Raw genomic sequence first — 21,759 nt, 5'->3', positions numbered from 1 at the left:
TCTCGCTCACCCCTTCATTCTCTCTCTCCCCCCACCTTCCCTCCCCCTCCTCACTCTCCCTCTCACCCCCTCGCCCTCCCTCTCCTGACCTTCACTCTCCCTCTCCCCCTTCGCTATTCCTCTACCGCCTTGCTCTCCCTCTCCCCCCACTCTCCCTCTCCCCCCCCCCACACTCCCTCTTACTCTCCCACTCCCCAACTCACCCCTCCCCCCCACTCCCCCCCCCCCCCCACACTCCCTCTTTACACTCCCTCTCCCCCAACTCTCCCACACCCCCCACTCTCCCTCTCCCCCCCCCACACTCCCTCATTACTCTCCCTCTCCCCCAACTCTCCCTCTCCCCCCACTCTCCCTCTCCCCCCCCCCACACTCCCTCTTTACTCTCCCCTCTCCCCCCCACTCTCCCTCTCCCCCCCCCCCACACTCCTCTTTACTCTCCCTTCTCCCCCAACTCTCCCTCTCCCCCCCCACACTCCCTCTTTACTCTCCCTTCTCCCCCCACTCTCCCTCTCCCCCCCCACACTCCCTCTTTACTCTCCCTTCTCCCCCCACTCTCCCTCTCCCCCCCCACACTCCCTCTTTACTCTCCCTTCTCCCCCCACTCTCCCTCTCCCCCCCCCCACACTCCCTCTTTACTCTCCCTTCTCCCCCAACTCTCCCTCTCCCCCCCCACACTCCATCTTTACTCTGCCTTCTCCCCCAACTCTCCCTCTCCCCCCCCCACACTCCATCTTTACTCTCCCTCTCCCCCCACTCTCCCTCTCCCCCCCCCCACACTCCCTCTTTACTCTCCCTTCTCCCCCAACTCTCCCTCTTCCCCCCCCCCCACACTCCCTCTTTACTCTCCCTTCTCCCCCAACTCTCCCTCTCCCCCCCACACTCCCTCTTTACTCTCCCTTCTCCCCCCACTCTCCCTCTCCCCCCCACACTCCCTCTTTACTCTCCCTTCTCCCCCCACTCTCCCTCTCCCCCCCACACTCCCTCTTTACTCTCCCTCTCCCCCAACTCTCCCTTCTCCCCCCACTCTCCCTCTCCCCCCCCCCACACTCCCTCTTTACTCTCCCTTCTCCCCCAACTCTCCCTCTCCCCCCCACACTCCCTCTTTACTCTCCCTCTCCCCCCACTCTCCCTCTCCCCCCCCCCACACTCCCTCTTTACTCTCCCTTCTCCCCCAACTCTCCCTCTCCCCCCCACACTCCCTCTTTACTCTCCCTTCTCCCCCAACTCTCCCTCTCCCCCCCCCACACTCCATCTTTACTCTCCCTCTCCCCCAACTCTCCCTCTCCCCCGCACTCCCTCTTTACCCCCCTCACTCTCCCTCTCCCCCCTTCACTATCTCTCTACCCCCCCTCGCACTCCCTTCCCCCACTTCCCCCTTGCTTTCTCCCTTCCCCCATTTCCCCCTTGCTCTCTCCCTTCACCCCCTCGCTCTCCCCCTCCCCCTCGCCCCCCCCTTCTCCCTCTTCACCCCTGTTTCTCCCTCCCCTCCTTCCTGTCTGCCTCCTGTCCCTCCCAGTTGCACCCTGTGAGCTCCCTCCATGAGCGTCCTGCCACATGGTGGTTTTTGGGTATGGGGAGGTCAGGATTGGTTGTGGGAAGAGACCGTGTGCCAGGAACCATTGGGCTTTCTGTGTTTGTGTTCGGTGGAGACTGGAAACTCTCAGTGACAGAGAGACGCAAAGGCCTAGTCCCGTAACCAAGGCCCAGTCTCCATGGCAACGCAAGGCCGACAAAAGAAATGGCAATTTGTATAAATTACAGCAGGATGCAGGTCAGAGCGAATAACAACACGGCCATGTCCCCATCAAACACCCCCCGGGACAGGGACAGGGACAGGGACAGGGACAGCACGGGGTTAGATACAGAGTCAAGCTCACTCTACACTGTCCCCCATCAAACACTCCCAGGGACAGGGGCAGCACAGGGTTAGATACAGAGTAAAGCTCACTCTACACTGTCCCCCCATCAAACACTCCCAGGGACAGGGACAGCACGGGGTTAGATACAGAGTAAAGCTCCCTCTACACTGTCCCCCCATCAAACACTCCCAGGGACAGGGACAGCACGGGGTTAGATACAGAGTAAAGCTCCCTCTACACTGTCCCCCATCAAACACTCCCAGGACAGGGACAGCACGGGGTTAGATACAGAGAAAAGCTCTCTCTACACTGTCCCCCATCAAACACTCCCAGGGACAGGGACAGCACGGGGTTAGATACAGAGTAAAGCTCTCTCTACAATGTCCCCCATCAAACACTCCCAGGGACAGGGACAGCACGGGGTTAGATACAGAGTAAAGCTCCCTCTACACTGTCCCCCCATCAAACACTCCCAGGGACAGGGACAGCACGGGGTTAGATACAGAGTAAAGCTCTCTCTACACTGTCCCCCATCAAACACTCCCAGGACAGGGACAGCACGGGGTTAGATACAGAGTAAAGCTCTCTCTACACTGTCCCCCATCAAACACTCCCAGGACAGGGGCAGCGCGGGGTTAGATACAGAGTAAAGCTCCCTCTACACTGTCCCCCCCCATCAAACACTCCCAGGGCAGGGACAGCACAGGGTTAGATACAGAGTAAAGCTTCCTATACACTGTCCTCCATCAAACATTCCCCGGGACAGGGACAGCACGGGGTTAGATACAGAGTAAAGCTCTCTCTACACTGTCCCCCATCAAACACTCCCAGAGACAGGGACAGTACGGGGTTAGCCACAGAGTAAAGCTCCCTCTACACTGTCCCCCATCAAACACTCCCAGGACATGGACAGAATGGGGTTAGATACAGAGTAAAGCTCCCTCTACACTGTCCCCCCATCAAACACTCCCAGGGACAGGGACAGCACGGGGTTAGATACAGAGTAAAGCTCCCTCTACACTGTCCCCCCATCAAACATTCCCAGGACATGGACAGAATAGGGTTAGATACAGAGTAAAGCTCCCTCTACACTGTCCCCCATCAAACACTCCCAGGGACAGGGACAGCACGGGGTTAGATACAGAGTAAAGATCCCTCTACACTGTCCCCCATTAAACACTCCCAGGACAGGGACAGCATGGGGTTAGATACAGAGTAAAGCTCCCTCTACACTGTCCCCCCATCAAACACTCCCAGGGACAGGGACAGCACGGGGTTAGATACAGAGTAAAGCTCCCACTACACTGTCCCCCCATCAGACACTCCCAGGACAGGGACAGCACGGGGTTAGATACAGAGTAAAGCTCCCTCTACACTGTCCCCCATCAAACACTCCCAGGACAGGGGCAGCGCGGGGTTAGATACAGAGTAAAGCTCCCTCTACACTGTCCCCCCCATCAAACACTCCCAGGGCAGGGACAGCACAGGGTTAGATACAGAGTAAAGCTTCCTATACACTGTCCCTCCATCAAACATTCCCCGGGACAGGGACAGCACGGGGTTAGATACAGAGTAAAGCTCTCTCTACACTGTCCCCCATCAAACACTCCCAGAGACAGGGACAGTACGGGGTTAGCCACAGAGTAAAGCTCCCTCTACACTGTCCCCCATCAAACACTCCCAGGACATGGACAGAATGGGGTTAGATACAGAGTAAAGCTCCCTCTACACTGTCCCCCCATCAAACACTCCCAGGGACAGGGACAGCACGGGGTTAGATACAGAGTAAAGCTCCCTCTACACTGTCCCCCATCAAACATTCCCCGGACATGGACAGAATAGGGTTAGATACAGAGTAAAGCTCCCTCTACACTGTCCCCCATCAAACACTCCCAGGGACAGGGACAGCACGGGGTTAGATACAGAGTAAAGATCCCTCTACACTGTCCCCCATTAAACACTCCCAGGACAGGGACAGCATGGGGTTAGATACAGAGTAAAGCTCCCTCTACACTGTCCCCCCATCAAACACTCCCAGGGACAGGGACAGCACGGGGTTAGATACAGAGTAAAGATCCCTCTACACTGTCCCCCATTAAACACTCCCAGGGACAGGGACAGCACGGGGTTAGATACAGAGTAAAGCTCTCACTACACTGTCCCCCCATCAGACACTCCCAGGACAGGGACAGCACAGGGTTAGATACAGAGTAAAGCTCCCTCTACACTGTCCCCCATCAAACACTCCCAGGACAGGGACAGCACGGGGTTAGATACAGATATATCTGGTCATATCCTACACCCCTCCCTATCTCTGTAACCCCCTCCAGGCCCCTACACCCCCTCCCTATCTCTGTAACCCCCTCCAGCCCCTACACCCCCTTCCTGTCTCTGTAACCCCCTCCAGCACCTACACCCCTCCCTATCTCTGTAACCTCCTTCAGCCCCTACACCCCCTCCCTATCTCTGTAACCCCCTCCAGCCCCTACACCCCCTCCCTATCTCTGTAACCCCCTCCAGCCCCTACACACCCTCCCTATCTCTGTAACCCCCTCCAGCCCCTACACCCCCTCCCTATCTCTGTAACCCCCTCCAGTCCCTACACCCCCTCCCTATCTCTGTAACCCCCTCCAGTCCCTTCACCCCCTCCCTATCTCTGTAACCCCCTCCAGCCCCTACACTCCCTCCCTATCTCTGTAACCCCCTCCAGCCCCTACACCCCCTCCCTATCTCTGTAACCCCCTCCAGCCCCTACACCCCCTCCCTATCTCTGTAACCCCCTCCAGCCCCTACACCCCCCTCCCTATCTCTGTAACCCCCTCCAGCCCCTACACCCCCTCCCTATCTCTGTAACCCCCTCCAGCCCCTTCACCCCCTTCCTATCTCTGTAACCCCCTCCAGTCCCTTCACCCCCTCCCTATCTCTGTAACCCCCTCCAGCCCCTACACCCCCTCCCTATCTCTGTAACCCCCTCCAGTCCCTTCACCCCCTCCCTATCTCTGTAACCCCCTCCAGCCATTACACCCCCTCCCTATCTCTGTAACCCCCTCCAGACCCTACACCCCCTCCCTATCTCTGTAACCCCCTCCAGCCCCTACACCCCCTCCCTATCTCTGTCTACTCCTCCAGCCCCTACACTCCCTCCCTATCTCTGTAACCCCCTCCAGACCCTACACCCCCTCCCTATCTCTGTAACCCCCTCCAGCCCCTACACCCCCTCCCTATCTCTGCAACCCCCTCCAGCCCCTACACCCCCTCCCTATCTCTGCAACCCCCTCCAGCCCCTACACCCCCTCCCTATCTCTGTAACCCCTGACCCTATAACCCTGTGAGATCTCCTCTAACTCTGCATCTCCAATTCCCAGCACTCCCCCCACAATGGCAGCCGTTCCTTAACTGGTCTGAAAGCAATCCCTTTATCTGTTTGCCTCTCTGTCTGTCTCTCTCTCTTTCACTCTCTCTCTCTCTCTTTCTGCTCCCCTCCCCACATCACTCTCTCTCACTCTCTCTCTCTCTCCCCCTCTCTCCATGGGAATCACAGTGATGGAGGTACAGCCATGAAGGTGCTAGGTCAATGTAACTTGTTGCAGCCATTCCCCAGTGAAATCGCTGTCATGATCCCCTCATTAGCTTCCCTGTCACTGGATCCTGCATCGCGGAGCCCTGATGAGTCCTTTCAGAGGCTCATTATTAGTTTAAAGCCTTCTCAGATATCCTAGCAACTGCGGCCTAGAGCAGGCCCGAGACCCTGTGTTGTGTGAGGAGTTGTCAGTCTGTGTGGGGTTTTGGCGGGAGTGGGGAGAGCGGGAGGAGACACAGGCAACCCTCCTCACCCCCACCTGCCGTGCACTCACCAGTGAATGTCAGGGTGGGGGGAGCGAGGGTGGTTTAAATGAGAAGGGAGGACTTGCATTTGCGTAGCGACCCAACTGTGCCACCAGTGGGAGTCGGAGCGTTTACAGGGCGGGGGAACGCCTTTGAGCTCTGGTCACTGTCCCTGACGGGCGGGAGCTTCGGCAGCCAAGAAGTGCACAGCAAGATCCCACAAGCAGCAAAGCGCCGGTGTTCCGTGCGCGGGGGCATAGGGAGCAGGAAGTAGGTGCCGCCAATCCCGAAGCTGACAGGGTGGCGGTCTTTCGGCATCTGTCCACCCCCCCCCCACCTCCCTCAGTGCCCATCTGCATGGTCTATTCTCGCAGGAGGGGCAAGAGGGTGTAGATAGCGTGGTATTCAAGGGTCTGATAGACATCTGCTGCACCATCGATGGAATTGGACTCACCAGACACTCCCCAGGCCACATAACATGATGCTAGTAGTTTCTAACAGGACATTTATTTACATAAATGATTTGGATGTGAGCGTAAGAGGTACTGTTAGTAAGTTTGCAGATGACACCGAAATTGAAGGTGTAGTGGACAGCGAAGAGGGTTACCTCAGATTACAACAGGATCTGGACCAGATGGGCCAATGGGTTGAGAAGTGGCAGATGGAGTTTAATTCAGATAAATGTGAGGTGCTGCATTTTGGGAAAGCAAATCTTAGCAGGACTTATACACTTAATGGTAAGGTCCTAGGGAGTGTTGCTGAACAGAGAGACCTTGGAGTGCAGGTTCATAGCTCCTTGAAAGTGGAGTCGCAGGTAGATAGGATCGTGAAGAAGGTGTTTGGTATACTTTCCTTTATTGGTCAGAGTATTGAGTACAGGAGTTGGGAGGTCATGTTGCGGCTGTACAGGACATTGGTTAGGCCACTGTTGGAATATTGCGTGCAATTCTGGTCTCCTTCCTATCGGAAAGATGTTGTGAAACTTGAAAGGGTTCAGAAAAGATTTACAAGGATGTTGCCAGGGTTGGAGGATTTGAGCTACAGGGAGAGGCTGAACAGGCTGGGGCTGTTTTCCCTGGAGCGTCGGAGGCTGAGGGGTGATCTTATAGAGGTTTAAAGAATTATGAGGGGCATGGATAGGATAAATAGATGAGGTCTTTTCCCTGGGGTCGGGGAGTCCAGAACTAGAGGGCCATAGGTTTAGGGTGAGAGGAGAAAGATATAAAAGAGACCTACGGGGCAACCTTTTCACACAGATGGTGGTACGTGTATGGAATGAGCTGCCAGAGGATGTGGTGGAGGCTGGTACAATTACAGCATTTAAAAGGCATCTGGATGGGTATATGAACAGGAAGGGTTTGGAGGGATATGGGCTGGGTGCTGGCAAATGGGAATAGATGAGATTAGGATATCTGGTTGGCACGGGCAAGTTGGACTGAAGAGTCTTTTTCTGTGCTGTACATCTCTATGACTCTATGTGGTAAGAGCGCCAGGCTCCAAGGGTCCTGAGGTATAGGATGGTGACTGAGATCTTGCTCTTTCACTGGTCTCACACTATGATGCCCCTTTCAGGCCATACCAGCCAGGTGAAGACTCCTTCTCTGAGGATCCTATGGCAGCGCCAGATGCCCCCTGACCTGTCCCGGGCTGCTCGGCCGGGATTTGCAAAGCCCCGAGAGAGGGTGGAGTGTGGCCTGGGAGCCCAGGACATTCTCCTTGATGGGCTCTGTCTTCCTGGAGGCTGTGTGTGTGTGTGTGTGTGTGTGTGTGTGTGTGTGTATGCACAGGGTGGTCAGTAAGTGGGTGGTCAGCTCATCAACGTCTGAATCCAGGGCAGATCAGGATTGAGTGCTTTTCTGAAGTCCGTAGCAATGCCCCCCCCCGGTCGATAGGCCTGAGTAAAGCTGTCAGTGGATGAGAGGCCTCCATTGCAATATTACTGAAGCGTTGATATTGAGTGTAGGGTGGTGGTCAGGCAGGGGGAGATGGGCTGAATGGACAGTGGCCTAGGTGAAATCTCTCTCTGATTGCAGGTCTCTCTGGCAGAGAGTTGGGGGTGCAGCAGGGGGCTGGGGGATTGAGGGAGACCCTTTCTGACCTCTGCCCCCTCCCATTCCCTGTTTCTCTCCCTCCCAGGACTGGGTGTTCCTGACGAGATTCTGTTTCCTATCCGACTATGGGAGGCTTCAATTCCACTTCAAGTACCCAGAGGTGAGTGAGGTTCTGGGAGCGAGGGAGTGTCTGTTCGTTCAGGTGAAGGGTTCTCCGAGGTGTCAGCACTCGGAGCATGACGAGGGAAACAGGAATGTTTGAACTCTGAGGTTTGCGTGCGCTCACCAAGCAGGAGAGGATGTGGACATTCGTCTGGCCTCTAACCTGAGCAGGCAGTTACAAGGGAACGAGCCTGGTGTTCACTCTGGGGAACCGAGCCCTGGGGTTCGCTCTGGGGAACCGGGCCTCAGGTTATTGTGGAGATGAGGTCTAGTGTTTGCTGTGATGAACCAGGCCTGGTGTTCGTTCTGGCATTTCGGGCCCCACGTTATTATGGGAACTAGGCCCTGGGGTTCGCTCTGGGGAATCAGGCCCTTGGTTACTATGGGAACGAGGCCTTGGGGTTCCCTCTGAGGAACTGGGCCCAGGGTTACTATGGGAAATAGGCCCAGGGTTTGCTCTGGGATTCCGGGCCCTGGGTTACTATGGGAGCCAGACCCGGGGTTCGCTCTAGGGAACTGGGCCCCAAGTTACTATGGGAACTAGGCCCAGGGTTTGCTCTGGGGAACTAGGCTGTGGGGTTCGCTCTGAGGAACTGGGCGCTGGGTTACTATGGGAACCAGGCCCAGGGTTCGTTCTGGGGAACTGGGCCCCAGGTTACTATGGGAACCCACCCTGCCTGTTTGCCCAGGGATAGGGCCCCGTGTTACCAGGGGAACTTGACTGAGTGCCCCCCCCCCCCCCCGACTTTTTTGGATGTTCTAGGCTCTGATCACCTTCTGACAATGACCTGGGCAGGTCTGGGGTGGGGGGGGGAGAGATGAACCCCAGCCTCACTTTCACTGTTGCCATGTGTGCATCGGGGAGACGTGGTGCGGGGCGGGGGGAGGCTTAGTCCCTGAAACCCCTCCCTCACGAACTCCGTGTTTTCCTGCGAAACCTTTAACCTTTCGTCTTGCGGTCGGTGGAGACAGAACCGGGAGGGTGGTGGTGGGTAGAGGCCTGGTGTAGGTGGCCGGGTCACGTAGACCCCCAGCTCACACCCAGACCCCCATCCCCTCTGTCCTGGCTGGGCCTACCCTCCGGCATGTCCGTAATTCTGTCATTTCTGTCTCTGCAGGCGAATTGTTGCCAGAACATCTTGCTTTATTTCGACGAAGTGACGCAGTGGCCTGCTGTTTACCAGAAGGATGACCTGGTCAGTGAAGTACTTTCATTGATCTATCCTCCTACAACTCTCGGGGGCGGGTGGGGGGGGAGGTGGTGTAGAGATCTCCAGACATTCGCTGTCCTCTGGGAAAAATATTCCTTCGCGTCTCAGTTTCAGATGAGTCTCCTCTTTAACCTGTAACTCTGTGTTAGACATTCCCCTGGCGAATGGATTACACCTTCTCAGGATACCTCGCCCCCCCCCACCCCCCCACTGCCCTCAATCTAGTGTCTTTCAATAAGATCACCCTATATTCTTCTGAACCTCACTCGAATAAAGGCCAAACCTGTTCTCGATAGGCCAACCCCTTCATCCCAGGTATCCCTTTTGCAAATGACAGTCTGTCCTTTCTTGAACAGGGACCTTCCGGGTATGGCCCCACAAAGGCCTGGACCTCAGTTGTAACAGGACATCCCTGTGTTTATTAAACTCCAACCCTTTGGCGGTAAAGGCCGAGATACCATTTTGCCTTCCGAATTCCTTGCTGCCCTGACGCATTAAGCTTTTGTGTCCCATGCTCAAGACGTCAAACAGTCAGGGCAGGCAGGGACAAGGTAGGACAGAGAAATTAAACTGCATTTATTTCAATGCAAGGGGCCTAACAGGGAAGGCAGATGGACTCATGGTTAGGAACATGGGACTGGGATCATAGCAATTACAGAAACATGGCTTAGGGATGGGACAGGACTGGCAGCTTAATGTTCCAGGATACAAATGCTACAGGAAGGACAGAAAGGGAGGCAAGAGAGGAGGGGGAATGGCATTTTTGATAAGGGATAGCATTACAGCTGTGCTGTGGGAGGGTATTCCTGGAAATACATCCAGGGAAGTTATTTGGGTGGAACTGAGAAATAAGAAAGGGATGATCACCTTATTGGGATTGTATTATAGACCCCCATAGTGTTAAAGGTTTAGGTGGAGAGAAATTTGTTAAGTGTGTACAAGACAATTTTCTGGTTCAGTATGTGGATGTACCTATTAGAGAAGGTGCAAAACCTGACCTACTCTTGGGAAATAAGGCAGGGCAGGTGACTGAGGTGTCAGTGGGGGAGCACTTTGGGGCCAGTGACCATAATTCTATTAGATTTAAAATAGTGATGGAAAAGGATAGAGCAGATCTAAAAGTTGAAGTTCTAAATTGGAGGAAGGCCAATTTTGACGGTATTAGGCAAGAACTTTCGAAAGCTGATTGGGGGCAGATGTTCGCAGGTAAAGGGCCGGCTGGAAAATGAGAAGCCTTCAGGAATGAGATAACGAGAATCCAGAGAAAGTATATCCCTGTCAGGGTGAAAGGGAAGGCTGGTAGGTATAGGGAATGCTGGATGACTAAAGAAGTTGAGGTAAACACAATGACTGCAGATGCTGGAAACCAGATTCTGGATTAGTGGTGCTGGAAGAGCACAGCAGTTCAGGCAGCATCCAAGTAGCTTCGAAATCGACGTTTCGGGCAAAAGCCCTTCATCAGGAATAAAGGCAGTGAGCCTGAAGCGTGGAGAGATAAGCTAGAGGAGGGTGGGGGTGGGGAGAGAGTAGCATAAGCAAATGTGGCTGTGGGAGCGAGTTTGTTTCACGACATGGTTGAAGAGCTTCAGGGCAGAGGAAATGACCTGGGAGTTGCAGTGGGAGAGGGACTCCCTGAGATTCACCACTAATCCAGAACCTGGTTTCCAGCATCTGCAGTCATTGTGTTTACCTCGTTGATTTTAACCCTACTGCGAATCCTCTTGCAAGGATGCCTGCCTTGAAGAAGTTTTCCTCCTCTCTCTACAAGAATCTCAGGGAGTCCCTGTCCCACTGCAACTCCCAGGTCATTTCCTCTGCTCTGAAGATCTTCAACCAGGTCGTGAAAGAAATTGAGGGTTTGGTTAAGAAAAGGAAGGAAGCATATGTAAGGTATAGAGAAAATACATCGAGTGAATCCTTAGAAGAGTATAAAGGCAGTAGGAGTATATTTAAGAGGGAAATCAGGAGGGCAAAATGCGGACATGAGATAGCTTTGGCAAATAGAATTAAGGAGAATCCAAAGGGTCTTTACAAATACATTAAGGACAAAAGGGTAACGAGGGAGAGAATAGGGCCCCTCAAAGATCAGCAAGGCGGCCTTTTTGTGGAGCCGCAGAAAATGGGAAAGATACGAAATGAATATTTTGCATCAGTATTTACTGTGGAAAAGGATATGGAAGATATAGAATGTAGGGAAATAGATGGTGACATCTTCCAAATGTCCACATTTCAAAGGAGGAAGTGCTGGATGTCTTGAATTGGGTAAAGGTGGATAAATCCCCAGGACCTGATCAGGTGTACCCGAGAACTCTGTGCGAAGCTAGAGAAGTGATTGCTGGGCCTCTTGCTGAGATACTTGTATCATCGATAGTCACAGGTGAGGTGCCGGAAGACTGGAGGTTGGCAAACGTGGTGCCACTGTTTAAGAAGGGTGGTAAGGACAAGTCAGGGAACTATAGACCAGTGAGCCTGATGTCGGTGGTGGGCAAGTTGTTGGAGGGAATCCTGAGGGACAGGATGTACATGTATTTGGAAAGGCAAGGACTGATTCGGGATGGTCAACATGGCTTTGTGCGTGGGAAATCATGTCTCACAAACTTGATTGAGTTTTTTGAAGAAGTAACAAAGAGGATTGATGAGGGCAGAGTGGTAGATGGGATCTATATGGACTTCAGTAAGGCGTTCGACAAGGTTCCCCATGGGAGACTGGTTAGCAAGGTTAGATCTCATGGAATATAGGGAGAACTAGCCATTTGGATACAGAACTGGCTCAAAGGTAGAAGACAGAAGGTGGTGGTGGAGGGTTGTTTTTCAGACTGGAGGCCTGTGACCAGTGGAGTGCCACAAGGATCGGTGCTGGGTTCTACTGCTTCTTGACATTTACATAAATGATTTGGATGTGAGCAAAAGAGGGACAGTTAGTAAGTTTGCAGATGACACCAAAATTGGAGGTGTAGTGGTCAGCGAAGAGGGTTACCTCAGATTACAACAGGATCTGGACCAGATGGGCCAATGGGCTGAGAAGTGGCAGATGGAGTTTAATTCAGATAAATGTGAGGTGCTGCATTTTGGGAAAGCAAATCTTAGCAGGACTTATACACTTAATGGTAAGGTCCTCGGGAGTGTGTTGAACAAAGAGACCTTGGAGTGCAGGTTCATAGCTCCTTGAAAGTGGAGTCGCAGGTAGATAGGATAGTGAAGAAGGTGTTTGGTATACTTTCCTTTATTGGTCAGAGTATTGAGTACAGGAGTTGGGAGGTCATGTTGCGGCTGTACAGGACATTGGTTAGGCCACTGTTGGAATATTGTGTGCAATTCTGGTCTCCTTCCTATCAGAAAGATGTTGTGAAACTCGAAAGGGTTCAAAAAAGATTTACAAGGATGTTGCCAGGGTTGGAGGATCTGAGCTACAGGGAGAGGCTGAAAAGGCTGGGTCTGTTTTCCCTGGAGCGTCGGAGGCTGAGGGGTAACCTTATAGAGGTTTATAAAATCATGAGGGGCATGGATAGGGTAAATAGGTAAAGTCTTTTCCCTGGGGTCGGGGAGTCCAGAACTAGAGGGCATAGGTTTAGGGTGAGGGGGGCAAGATATAAAAGAGACCTAAAGGGCAACTTTTAACTCTGCTCATTATATCTTCAGAATTCTAGCAGCACAGTGGCTCAGTGGTTAGCACTGCTGCCTCACAGCACCAGGGACCCGGGTTTGATTCCAGCCTCAGGGCAACTGTCTGTGTGGAGTTTCCACATTCTCCCCGTGTCTGCGTGGGCTTCCTCTGGGTGCTCCGAGTTCCTCCCACAGACAAAAGATGTGCAGGTTAGGGTAGATTGGCCATGCTAAATTGACCAATAGTGTCCAGGGATGTTTATGATAGGGTGGATTGGCCATGCTAAATTGTCCCATAGTGTCCAGGGATGTGCAGGTTAGGGTGGATTGGCCATGCTAAATTGTCCCATAGTGCCCAGGGATGTGCAGGTTAGGGTGGATCGGCCGTGCTAAATTGTCCTATAGTGTCCAGGGATGTGCAGGTTAGGGTGGATTGGCCATGCTAAATTGTCCCATAGTGTCCAGGGATGTGCAGGTTAGGGTGGATTGGCCGTGCTAAATTGTCCCATAGTGCCCAGGGATGTGCAGGTTAGGGTGGATTGGCCATGCTAAATTGACCAATAGTGTCCAGGGATGTACAGGTTAGGGTGGATTGGCCGTGCTAAATTGTCCCATAGTGCCCAGGGATGTGCAGGTTAGGGTGGATTGACCATGCTAAATTGACCAATAGTGTCCAGGGATGTGCAGGTTAGGGTGGATTGGCCATGCTAAATTGTCCCATAGTGTCCAGGGATGTACAGGTTAGGGTGGATTGGCCATGCTAAATTGTCCCATAGTGTCCAGGGATGTGTAGGTTAGGGTGGATTGGCCATGCTAAATTGTCCCATAGTATCCAGGGATGTGCAGGTTAGGGTGGATTGGCCATGCTAAATTGTCCCATAGTGCCCAGGGATGTACAGGTTAGGGTGGATTGGCCATGCTAAATTGTCCCATAGTGCCCAGGGATGTGCAGGTTAGGGTGGATTGGCCATGCTAAATTGTCCCATAGTGCCCAGGGATGTGCAGGTTAGGGTGGATTGGCCATGCTAAATTGTCCCATAGTGCCCAGGGATGTACAGGTTAGGGTGGATTGGCCATGCTAAATTGTCCCATAGTGCCCAGGGATGTACAGGTTAGGGTGGATTGGCCGTGCTAAAGTGTCCCATAGTGTCCGGGGATGTGCAGGTTAGGGTGGATTGGCCATGCTAAATTGTCCCATAGTGCCCAGGGATGTGTACGTTAGGGTGGATTGGCCGTGCTAAATTGTCCCATAGTGCCCACAGATGTGCAGGCTAGGTGCATTAGTCAGGGGTAAATGTAGAGTAATAGGATAGGGGAATGGGTTACTCTTCAGAGGGTTGGTGTGAACTTGTTGGGCCAAATATTTCCACTCTGTTGGGAGTGTGTGATGATTTAGAAAGGCTGATGTCCCCTCTCTGTCTCTGAGTCTGCCTTTACCTGCCTTTCTTGACCTCTCTCTGTCTCTCCCCATCAGCGATTGTGCCAATCTCTGCATCTTGCTCTCTCTCTCTCTCTCTCTCTCTCTCTTTGCGTCATCCAAAAAAACCTCATTACTCTCTATTTCCCCCACGCACCCCAGAGACACCTTCCACCCATTCCCAGCTCCTTCTCCACCTTTATCTCTCACCCTTCTGGGTCAGCACCACTCTGTGACCCCTCCCCACCCCAGTCCCTGGCCCCTCCTGCTTTGATCTTCCCAACCCTGCCCCAGCACACCTGCCCCACCCCACCCCACCCCATTCTTATCACCTCCCCCGCCCTCTGTTCACCCCCAGTGTGTGATTTGGATTCTCTGTGTTTCTCTCTCTCTCTCTCTGTCTGGTTCAAGTCCTGGGCCGCCTCCATCGCCAAATCCTAGCCACCCAACGGTTGGAGGACGAACTCTTCATCTTCCGCCCTCGGGATCCTCCAACCGCAGGGCATCAACGCTGCCTTCACCAGTTTCCAAATCTACCTTCCCCCGACCCCACCTCATCCCAGATCCAACCCTCCGACCCGGCACTGCCCTCTTGACCTCCCCTAGCTACCCAGCTTTACCTTCGGCCCAACAAGTCCACACCGACCCTCCGAAGAGCAACCCACCCAGACCCATTCCCCTCCGTTTACACCTTCACCTAACACTACGGGCAATCCACCCTGACCTGCACATCTTTGGACTGTGGGAGGAAACTGGAGCACCCGGTGGAAACCCACGCAGACACGGGGAGAATGTGCAAACTCCACACAGGCAGTCGCCCGAGCAGGAATTGAACCCAGATCTCTGGTGCATCTTCCTCCCCAAGTAACTGCTCCACCCTCCCCTCCGACCTATCACCATTAACCCCCACCTCCATATACCTATTGTCTTCCCAGCTACCTTTGCCTCAGCCCCATACCCACGCTCCTATTTATCTCTCAGTCCCCTTCCTCCCACCCCCAAACATTCCTGATGAAGGGCTAATTCCTGAAACGTGGACTCTCCTGCTCCTCAGATGCTGCCTGACCTGCTGTGCTTTTCCAGCGCCAAGTTTTCGACTCACACTCGAGCATCTGCCATCCTCACTTCCTCTCTCTCTCTGTCTCTCTCTCTCTCCCTGGTACAGGATTGTTACGAGAAGGAATCTGTGCTGCGAGCAGATAATAATCAAGTTATTAACCTGACCACTCACTACACCTGGTCTGGCTGTGAGGTAAGAGATTTTGTTTTACGAGCAGAGGGAGCTTTACTCTGTATCTAACCCTGTGCTGTCCCAGTCCTGGGAGTGTTTGATGGCGGGACAACATAGAGGGAGCTTTACTGTGTATCTAACCCCGTGCTGTCCCTGTCCTGAGAGTGTTTGATGGGGGACAGTGTAGAGGGAGCTTTACTCTGTATCTAACCCCGTGCTGTCCCTGTCCCTGGGAGTGTTTGATGGGGGGGACAGTGTAGAGGAAGCTTTACTCTGTATCTAACCCTGTGCTTTCCCTGTCCCTGTCCCTGGGAGTGTTTGATGGGGGACAGTGTAGAGGAAGGTTTACTCTGTATCTAACCCTGTGCTGTCCCTGTCCTGGGAGTGTTTGATGGGGGACAGTGTAGAGGTAGCTTTACTCTGTATCTAACCCTGTGCTGTCCCTGTCCCTGGGAGTGTTTGATGGGGGGGGGGGGACAGTGTAGAGGAAGCTTTACTCTGTATCTAACCCCGTGCTGTCCCTGGGAGTGTTTGATGGGGACAGTGTAGAGGGAGCTTTACTCTGTATCTAACCCTGTGCTGTCCCTGTCCTGGGAGTGTTTGATGGGGGGGGGACAGTGTAGAAGGAGCTTTACTCTGTATCTAACCCGTGCTGTCCCTGTCCTGGGAGTGTTTGATGGGGGACAGTGTAGAGGGAGCTTTACTCTGTATCTAACTCTGTGCTGTCCCTGTCCCTGGGAGTGTTTGATGGGGGACAGTGTAGAAGGAGCTTTACTCTGTATCTAACCCCGTGCTGTCCCTGTCCCTGGGAGTGTTTGATGGGGGGACAGTGTAGAGGGAGCTTTACTCTGTATCTAACCCCGTGCTGTCCCTGTCCCTGGGAGTGTTTGATGGGGGGACAGTGTAGAGGGAGCTTTACTCTGTATCTAACTCTGTGCTGTCCCTGTCCCTGGGAGTGTTTGATGGGGGGACAGTGTAGAGGGAGCTTTACTCTGTATCTAACCCCGTGCTGTCCCTGTCCCTGGGAGTGTTTGATGGGGGGACAGTGTAGAGGAAGCTTTACTCTGTATCTAACCCCATGCTGTCCCTGTCCTGGGAGTGTTTGATGGGGGGGGACAGTGTAGAAGGAGCTTTACTCTGTATCTAACCCGTGCTGTCCCTGTCCTGGGAGTGTTTGATGGGGGGGGGACAGTGTAGAGGGAGCTTTACTCTGTATCTAACCCGTGCTGTCCCTGTCCCTGGGAGTGTTTGATGGGGGACAGTGTAGAGAGAGCTTTACTCTGTATCTAACCCTGTGCTGTCCCTGTCCTGGGAGTGTTTGATGGGGGACAGTGTAGAGGGAGCTTTACTCTGTATCTAACCCCGTGCTGTCCCTGTCCTGGGAGTGTTTGATGGGGGGACAGTGTAGAGGGAGCTTTACTCTGTATCTAACCCTGTGCTGTCCCTGTCCTGGGAGTGTTTGATGGGGGACAGTGTAGAGGGAGCTTTACTCTGTATCTAACCCCGTGCTGTCCCTGTCCTGGGAGTGTTTGATGGGGGGGGGACAGTGTAGAAGGAGCTTTACTCTGTATCTAACCCCGTGCTGTCCCTGTCCCTGGGAGTGTTTGATGGGGGACAGTGTAGAGGGAGCTTTACTCTGTATCTAACCCCGTGCTGTCCCTGTCCTGGGAGTGTTTGATGGGGGGACAGTGTAGAGGGAGCTTTACTCTGTATCTAACCCTGTGCTGTCCCTGTCCTGGGAGTGTTTGATGGGGAACAGTGTAGAGGGAGCTTTACTCTGTATCTAACCCCGTGCTGTCCCTGTCCTGGGAGAGTTGGCAGGTCCAGCACCAATCTGAATTCCGTTTCCTGTTGAACAAGTCAGTACCCAGGTTGAAATCTAACGTGATGCACTGACCACTGACTCCAATCGGGTCTCCACTGAACTGAGCCCAAAAGTCTATATTTTTATTAAAATAAACTTTCTCATCCCGATGCGATGTTTTCACATGTTCTTAACTCAGCACAACATAAACAAATATTCATATACCCATCCAAATGCCTCTTAAATGTTTAAATGTTAAATGTGAAAACATTGCCCCTTAGGTCTCTTTTATATCTTTCCCCTCTCACCCTAAACCTATGCCCCTCTAGTTCTGGACTCCCCGACCCCAGGGAAAAGACTTTGTCTATTTATCCTATCCATGCCCCACATGATTTTATAAACCTCTATAAGGTCACCCCTCAGCCTCCGACGCTCCAGGGAAAACAGTCCCAGCCTGTTCAGCCTCTCCCTATAGCTCAAATCCTCCAACCCTGGCAACATCCTTGTAAATCTTTTCTGAACCCTTTCAGGCTTCACAACATCTTTCCGATAGGAAGGAGACCAGAATTGCATGCAATATTCTAACAGTAGCCTAACCAATGTCCTGTACAGCCGCAACATGACCTCTCAACTCCTGTACTCAATACTCTGACCAATAAAGGAAAGCATACCAAACACCTTCTTCACTATCCTATCTACCTACGACTCCACTTTCAAGGAGCTATGAACCTGCACTCCAAGGTCTCTTTCTCCAGCAACACTCCCTAGGACCTTACCATTAAGTGTATACGTCCTGCTAAGATTTGCTTTCCCAAAATGCAGCACCTCACATTTATCTGAATTAAACTCCATCTGCCACTTCTCAGCCTATTGGCCCATCTGGTCAAGATCCTGTTGTAATCTGAGGTAACCCTCTTTGCTGTCCACTACACCCTCCAACTTTGGTGTCATCTGCAAACTTACTAACTGTACCTCTTATGCTCACATCCAAATCATTTATGTAAATGACCAAAAGTAGAGGACCCAGCACCGATCCTTGTGGCACTCCACTGGTCACAGGCCTCCAGTCTGAAAAACAACCCTCCACCACCACCCTCTGTCTTCTACCTTTGAGCCAGTTCTGTATCCACATGGCTAGTTCTCCCTGTATTCCATGAGATCTAACCTTGCTAACCAGTCTCCCATGGGGAACCTTGTTGAACGCCTTACTGAAGTCCATATAGATCACATCTACTGCTCTGCCCTCATCAATCCTCTTTGTTACTTCTTCAAAAAACTCAGTCAAGTTTATGAGACATGATTTCCCATGCACAAAGCCATGTTGACTATCCCGAATCAGTCCTTGCCTTTCCAAATACATGTACATCCTGTCCCTCAGGATTCCCTCCAACAACTTGCCCACCACCGAGGTCACGCTCACTGGTCTATAGTTCCCTGGCTTGTCTTTAACGCCCTTCTTAAACAGTGGCACCATGTTTGCCAACCTCCCGTCTTCCGGCACCTCACCTGTGACTATCGATGATACAAATATCTCAGCAAGAGGCCCAGCAATCACTTCTCTAGCTTCCCACAAAGTTCTCGGGTACACTTGATCAGGTCCTGGGGATTTATCCACCTTTATCTGTTTCAAGACATCCAGCACTTCCTCCTCTGTAATCTGGACATTTTGCAAGGTGTCACCATCTATTTCCCTACAGTCTATATCTTCCATATCCTTTTCCACAGTAAATACTGATGCAAAATAATCATTTAGTATCTCCCTCAATTTCTTCAGCTCCACACAAAGGCCTCCTTGCTGATCTTTGAGGGGCCCTATTCTCTCCCTAGTTACCCTTTTGTTCTTAATGTATTTGTAAAAACCCTTTGGATTCTCCTTAATTCTATTTGCCAAAGCTATCTCATGTCCCCTTTATGCCCTCCTGATTTACCTCTTAAGTATGCTCCTACTTCCTTTATACTCTTCTAAGGATTCACTCGATCTATCTTGTCTATACCTGACATACACTTCCTTCTTTTCCTTAACCAAACCTTCAATTTCTTTCGTCATCCAGCATTCCCTACACCTACCAGCCTTCCCTTTCACCCTGACAGGAATATACTTTCTCTGGATTCTCGTTATCTCATTCCTGAAGGCTCCCCATTTTCCAGCCGTCCCTTTACCTGCGAATATTTGCCCCCTCACTCTGTCTTTACCTGCTCTTTTCTCTCTGGCAGATGACTGGCTTTTCAAGATGCAGTTCTGGAAGGGGCTATACTGGTGACTTTTAAAACCCTGTTATAAAATTAAACCCATAGCCCCTTGTGACGCGAGTTTGAAATCCAAACCTTTGTTTTCTAAGGAAGTTGGGCGCTACCGAACTGAACATGACTATAGGTATTGGCGAGTTTTGAGAAGATTTGTAGCTCAGGTTGAGGTTCTGGATGTAGGTTTGCTCACTGAGCTGGAGGGTTCGTTTTTCATAACATGAGGACGGACACCACTTCAACTGGGACAACATATCCGTCCGAGGACAAGCCCAACAGAGAGACGCACGAGAATTCCTAGAAGCATGGCATTCCAACTGGAACTCTATCAACAAACACATTGACTTGGATCCCATTTCCCACCCCCTGAGGAAATGACATCACCACAGGAAATGATGTCACCACGGGAACTGACGTCACCAACCCTAGGAAACGCAACCATATAAATAGAAAGCGGGCTACACCACCAGTGCATCGTCCGGAGGCTCACTGAAAATGTTACCTGCTATGGTGACGAAACGTCTGAAAACAAACCTTCCAGCTCAACGAGCAAACCTGCATCCAGTACATGACCAATTAATTGCTGTGGGGAGTATTTGGCATGATGGAGGAGGCTTGGTTTCCCCCCAACCCCACCCGTCTCCCTCTCTTTCTCTCTGTCTCTCTCTCTCTCTCTCTCTCTACATCTGTTCCCCCCCACCCACTCCCAGCAATGGAGGAATTCTCTCGGGAGAACAACTGCCTGGGGGTTTCTGTGTGACTTGTGTCACACTTAAAAAGTGTGGTGCTGGAAAAGCACAGTGGGTCAGGCAGCATCCGAGGAGCAGGAGAGTCAACGTTTCAGGCATAAGCCCTTCATCAGGAATGAGGCTTGTGGGTCGTGGGACTGAGAGATAAATGGGAAGGGGGTGGGACAGGAGGGGGAGGTAGCTGAGAGTGCGATGGGATGAAAGTGTGGGGGAGAAGGTGATAGGTCAGAGTGCAGGGTGGAGTGGATAGGTGGGAAGGATGATGGACAGGGTAGGACAGTGTAAGAGGGTGGTGCTGGGTTGGAGGGCTGGATCTGGGATGAGGTGGGGGGAGGGGAGATTTGGAAAGAGATGAAATCGACATTGATGCCGTGTGGTTGGAGGGTCCCGAGGTGGAAGATGGGTCCTCCAGGGGTCGGGGCGGCTAGAGTTTGGCAGTGGAGGAGGCCCAGGGCCTGCATGTCCTTGGGGGATGTGGGAGGGGGAGTTGAAGTGGTCAGCCAGTGGGCGCTGGGATTGTTTGGCGTATGCTTCCCAGAGACATTCCCTGAAACGCTCCGCGAGTTGACGTCCTGTCTCCCCGATGTAGAGGACACCCCACGTTGAGAGTAACGGGGAGATTGTGTCTGGAGTTGCTCTAGGGCCAGCGGACTCTCAAGAGTCCTGCTTGTGAGGACGAGGGTTGGCAGACTGGCAACGGCTGGAAGGACAGCCTGCCCAAGGAGAGCCCGTTGGTACAGTAGGCACGATAAGACTGTACCCTGGGCAGGAGCTGGGAGGGGAGGGGGAGAGAGAGAGAGAGACAGACAGACAGACAGAGGAAGGAGGAGGGGTAATTGCGAGTGCAGGGGGTTGGGATGGAGATGGGGTGGAAAGGCTTTTTGGCGCAAGGTTACCCAGGGACACTGTGCCCGGGCATCTTTGTACCTTTCAGTAAAAGATCTTTGGAAAGATCGCCCTGGATATTTCCAATTTATTTATCCATTAAGTGCAGAAAGCCTGTGCCCAGTTCCCGTACTTAGCAAGAGTAACGACGTAATGTGAGCAATTAGACTCATGCCACTGGTAAATAATTAGGAACTGTTGCCTTGTACGAGTTAAAACTCCTTATAAACAGCCCTTACCCACGTGCGCACACGTACAGAGTCAGTCAGAAAGAAAATGGGGGTGTTATGGAGGGAGGGAATGAAATGGAATCCAGGTCAGTAGTTTGACGGTCACAAGAGCTGCTGAGATGAATCTTGTGCTGGTTAGTGTTTCTCAGTCACCTTTCTCTGCATGCTGCCCCTGGTTTGCGAGAGGCACAGGGTGACTGATTGACTGAAGGAAAGATAAGCTGGTTCGTCTTCAGATGTAAAGTGACTTTTACTGCAGAGAACAGAGAGAGCTCCTGAGCTGGGAGTGACCTGATCATTTCTCGGGACTTTGTGCGAAAGCTGAAGTTGCTCAGTTACCTGGGAGCCAATCACAGGCAGAAAGGCCCCATCTTTGATAACTGGTCATGGTCCATAGACCAATCAGCTGCTTGTTGCCCAGTGTAGCTCCGTTTGCGCACAGCCCTTGGCTCCAGCTCACCTGCAAACTCCACGTCAACTCCAGCTGG

General features: G+C 52.4%; 3 protein-coding genes across 3 annotated transcripts in view; 2 read left to right on the top strand and 1 right to left on the bottom strand.

Annotated features, from left to right (window-relative positions):
- Positions 1-20,899, top strand: part of LOC140485939 (transmembrane protein 145-like) — a 25,708-nt gene extending 4,809 nt beyond the window's left edge. The window contains exons 2-5 of the mRNA XM_072584383.1: positions 7,821-7,895; positions 9,016-9,093; positions 15,294-15,380; positions 20,798-20,899. Coding sequence (XP_072440484.1) covers positions 7,821-7,895; positions 9,016-9,093; positions 15,294-15,380; positions 20,798-20,899 — 342 coding nt within the window. The remainder of the gene's footprint in view (positions 1-7,820; positions 7,896-9,015; positions 9,094-15,293; positions 15,381-20,797) is intronic.
- Positions 1-21,759, top strand: part of cog3 (component of oligomeric golgi complex 3) — a 522,289-nt gene that overhangs the window by 408,351 nt on the left and 92,179 nt on the right. The gene's annotated exons all lie outside the window — the stretch shown is intronic.
- LOC140485885 (protein capicua homolog) overlaps positions 21,622-21,759 on the bottom strand; it is a 37,485-nt gene continuing 37,347 nt past the window's right edge. The window contains exon 7 of the mRNA XM_072584335.1: positions 21,622-21,755. Within this exon, the coding sequence (XP_072440436.1) occupies positions 21,622-21,755 (134 nt within the window). The remainder of the gene's footprint in view (positions 21,756-21,759) is intronic.

Source organism: Chiloscyllium punctatum, chromosome 15 (assembly GCF_047496795.1).
Source record: "Chiloscyllium punctatum isolate Juve2018m chromosome 15, sChiPun1.3, whole genome shotgun sequence".
Lineage (NCBI taxonomy): Eukaryota > Metazoa > Chordata > Chondrichthyes > Orectolobiformes > Hemiscylliidae > Chiloscyllium > Chiloscyllium punctatum.
This window is presented reverse-complemented; position numbering and strand designations above follow the sequence as displayed.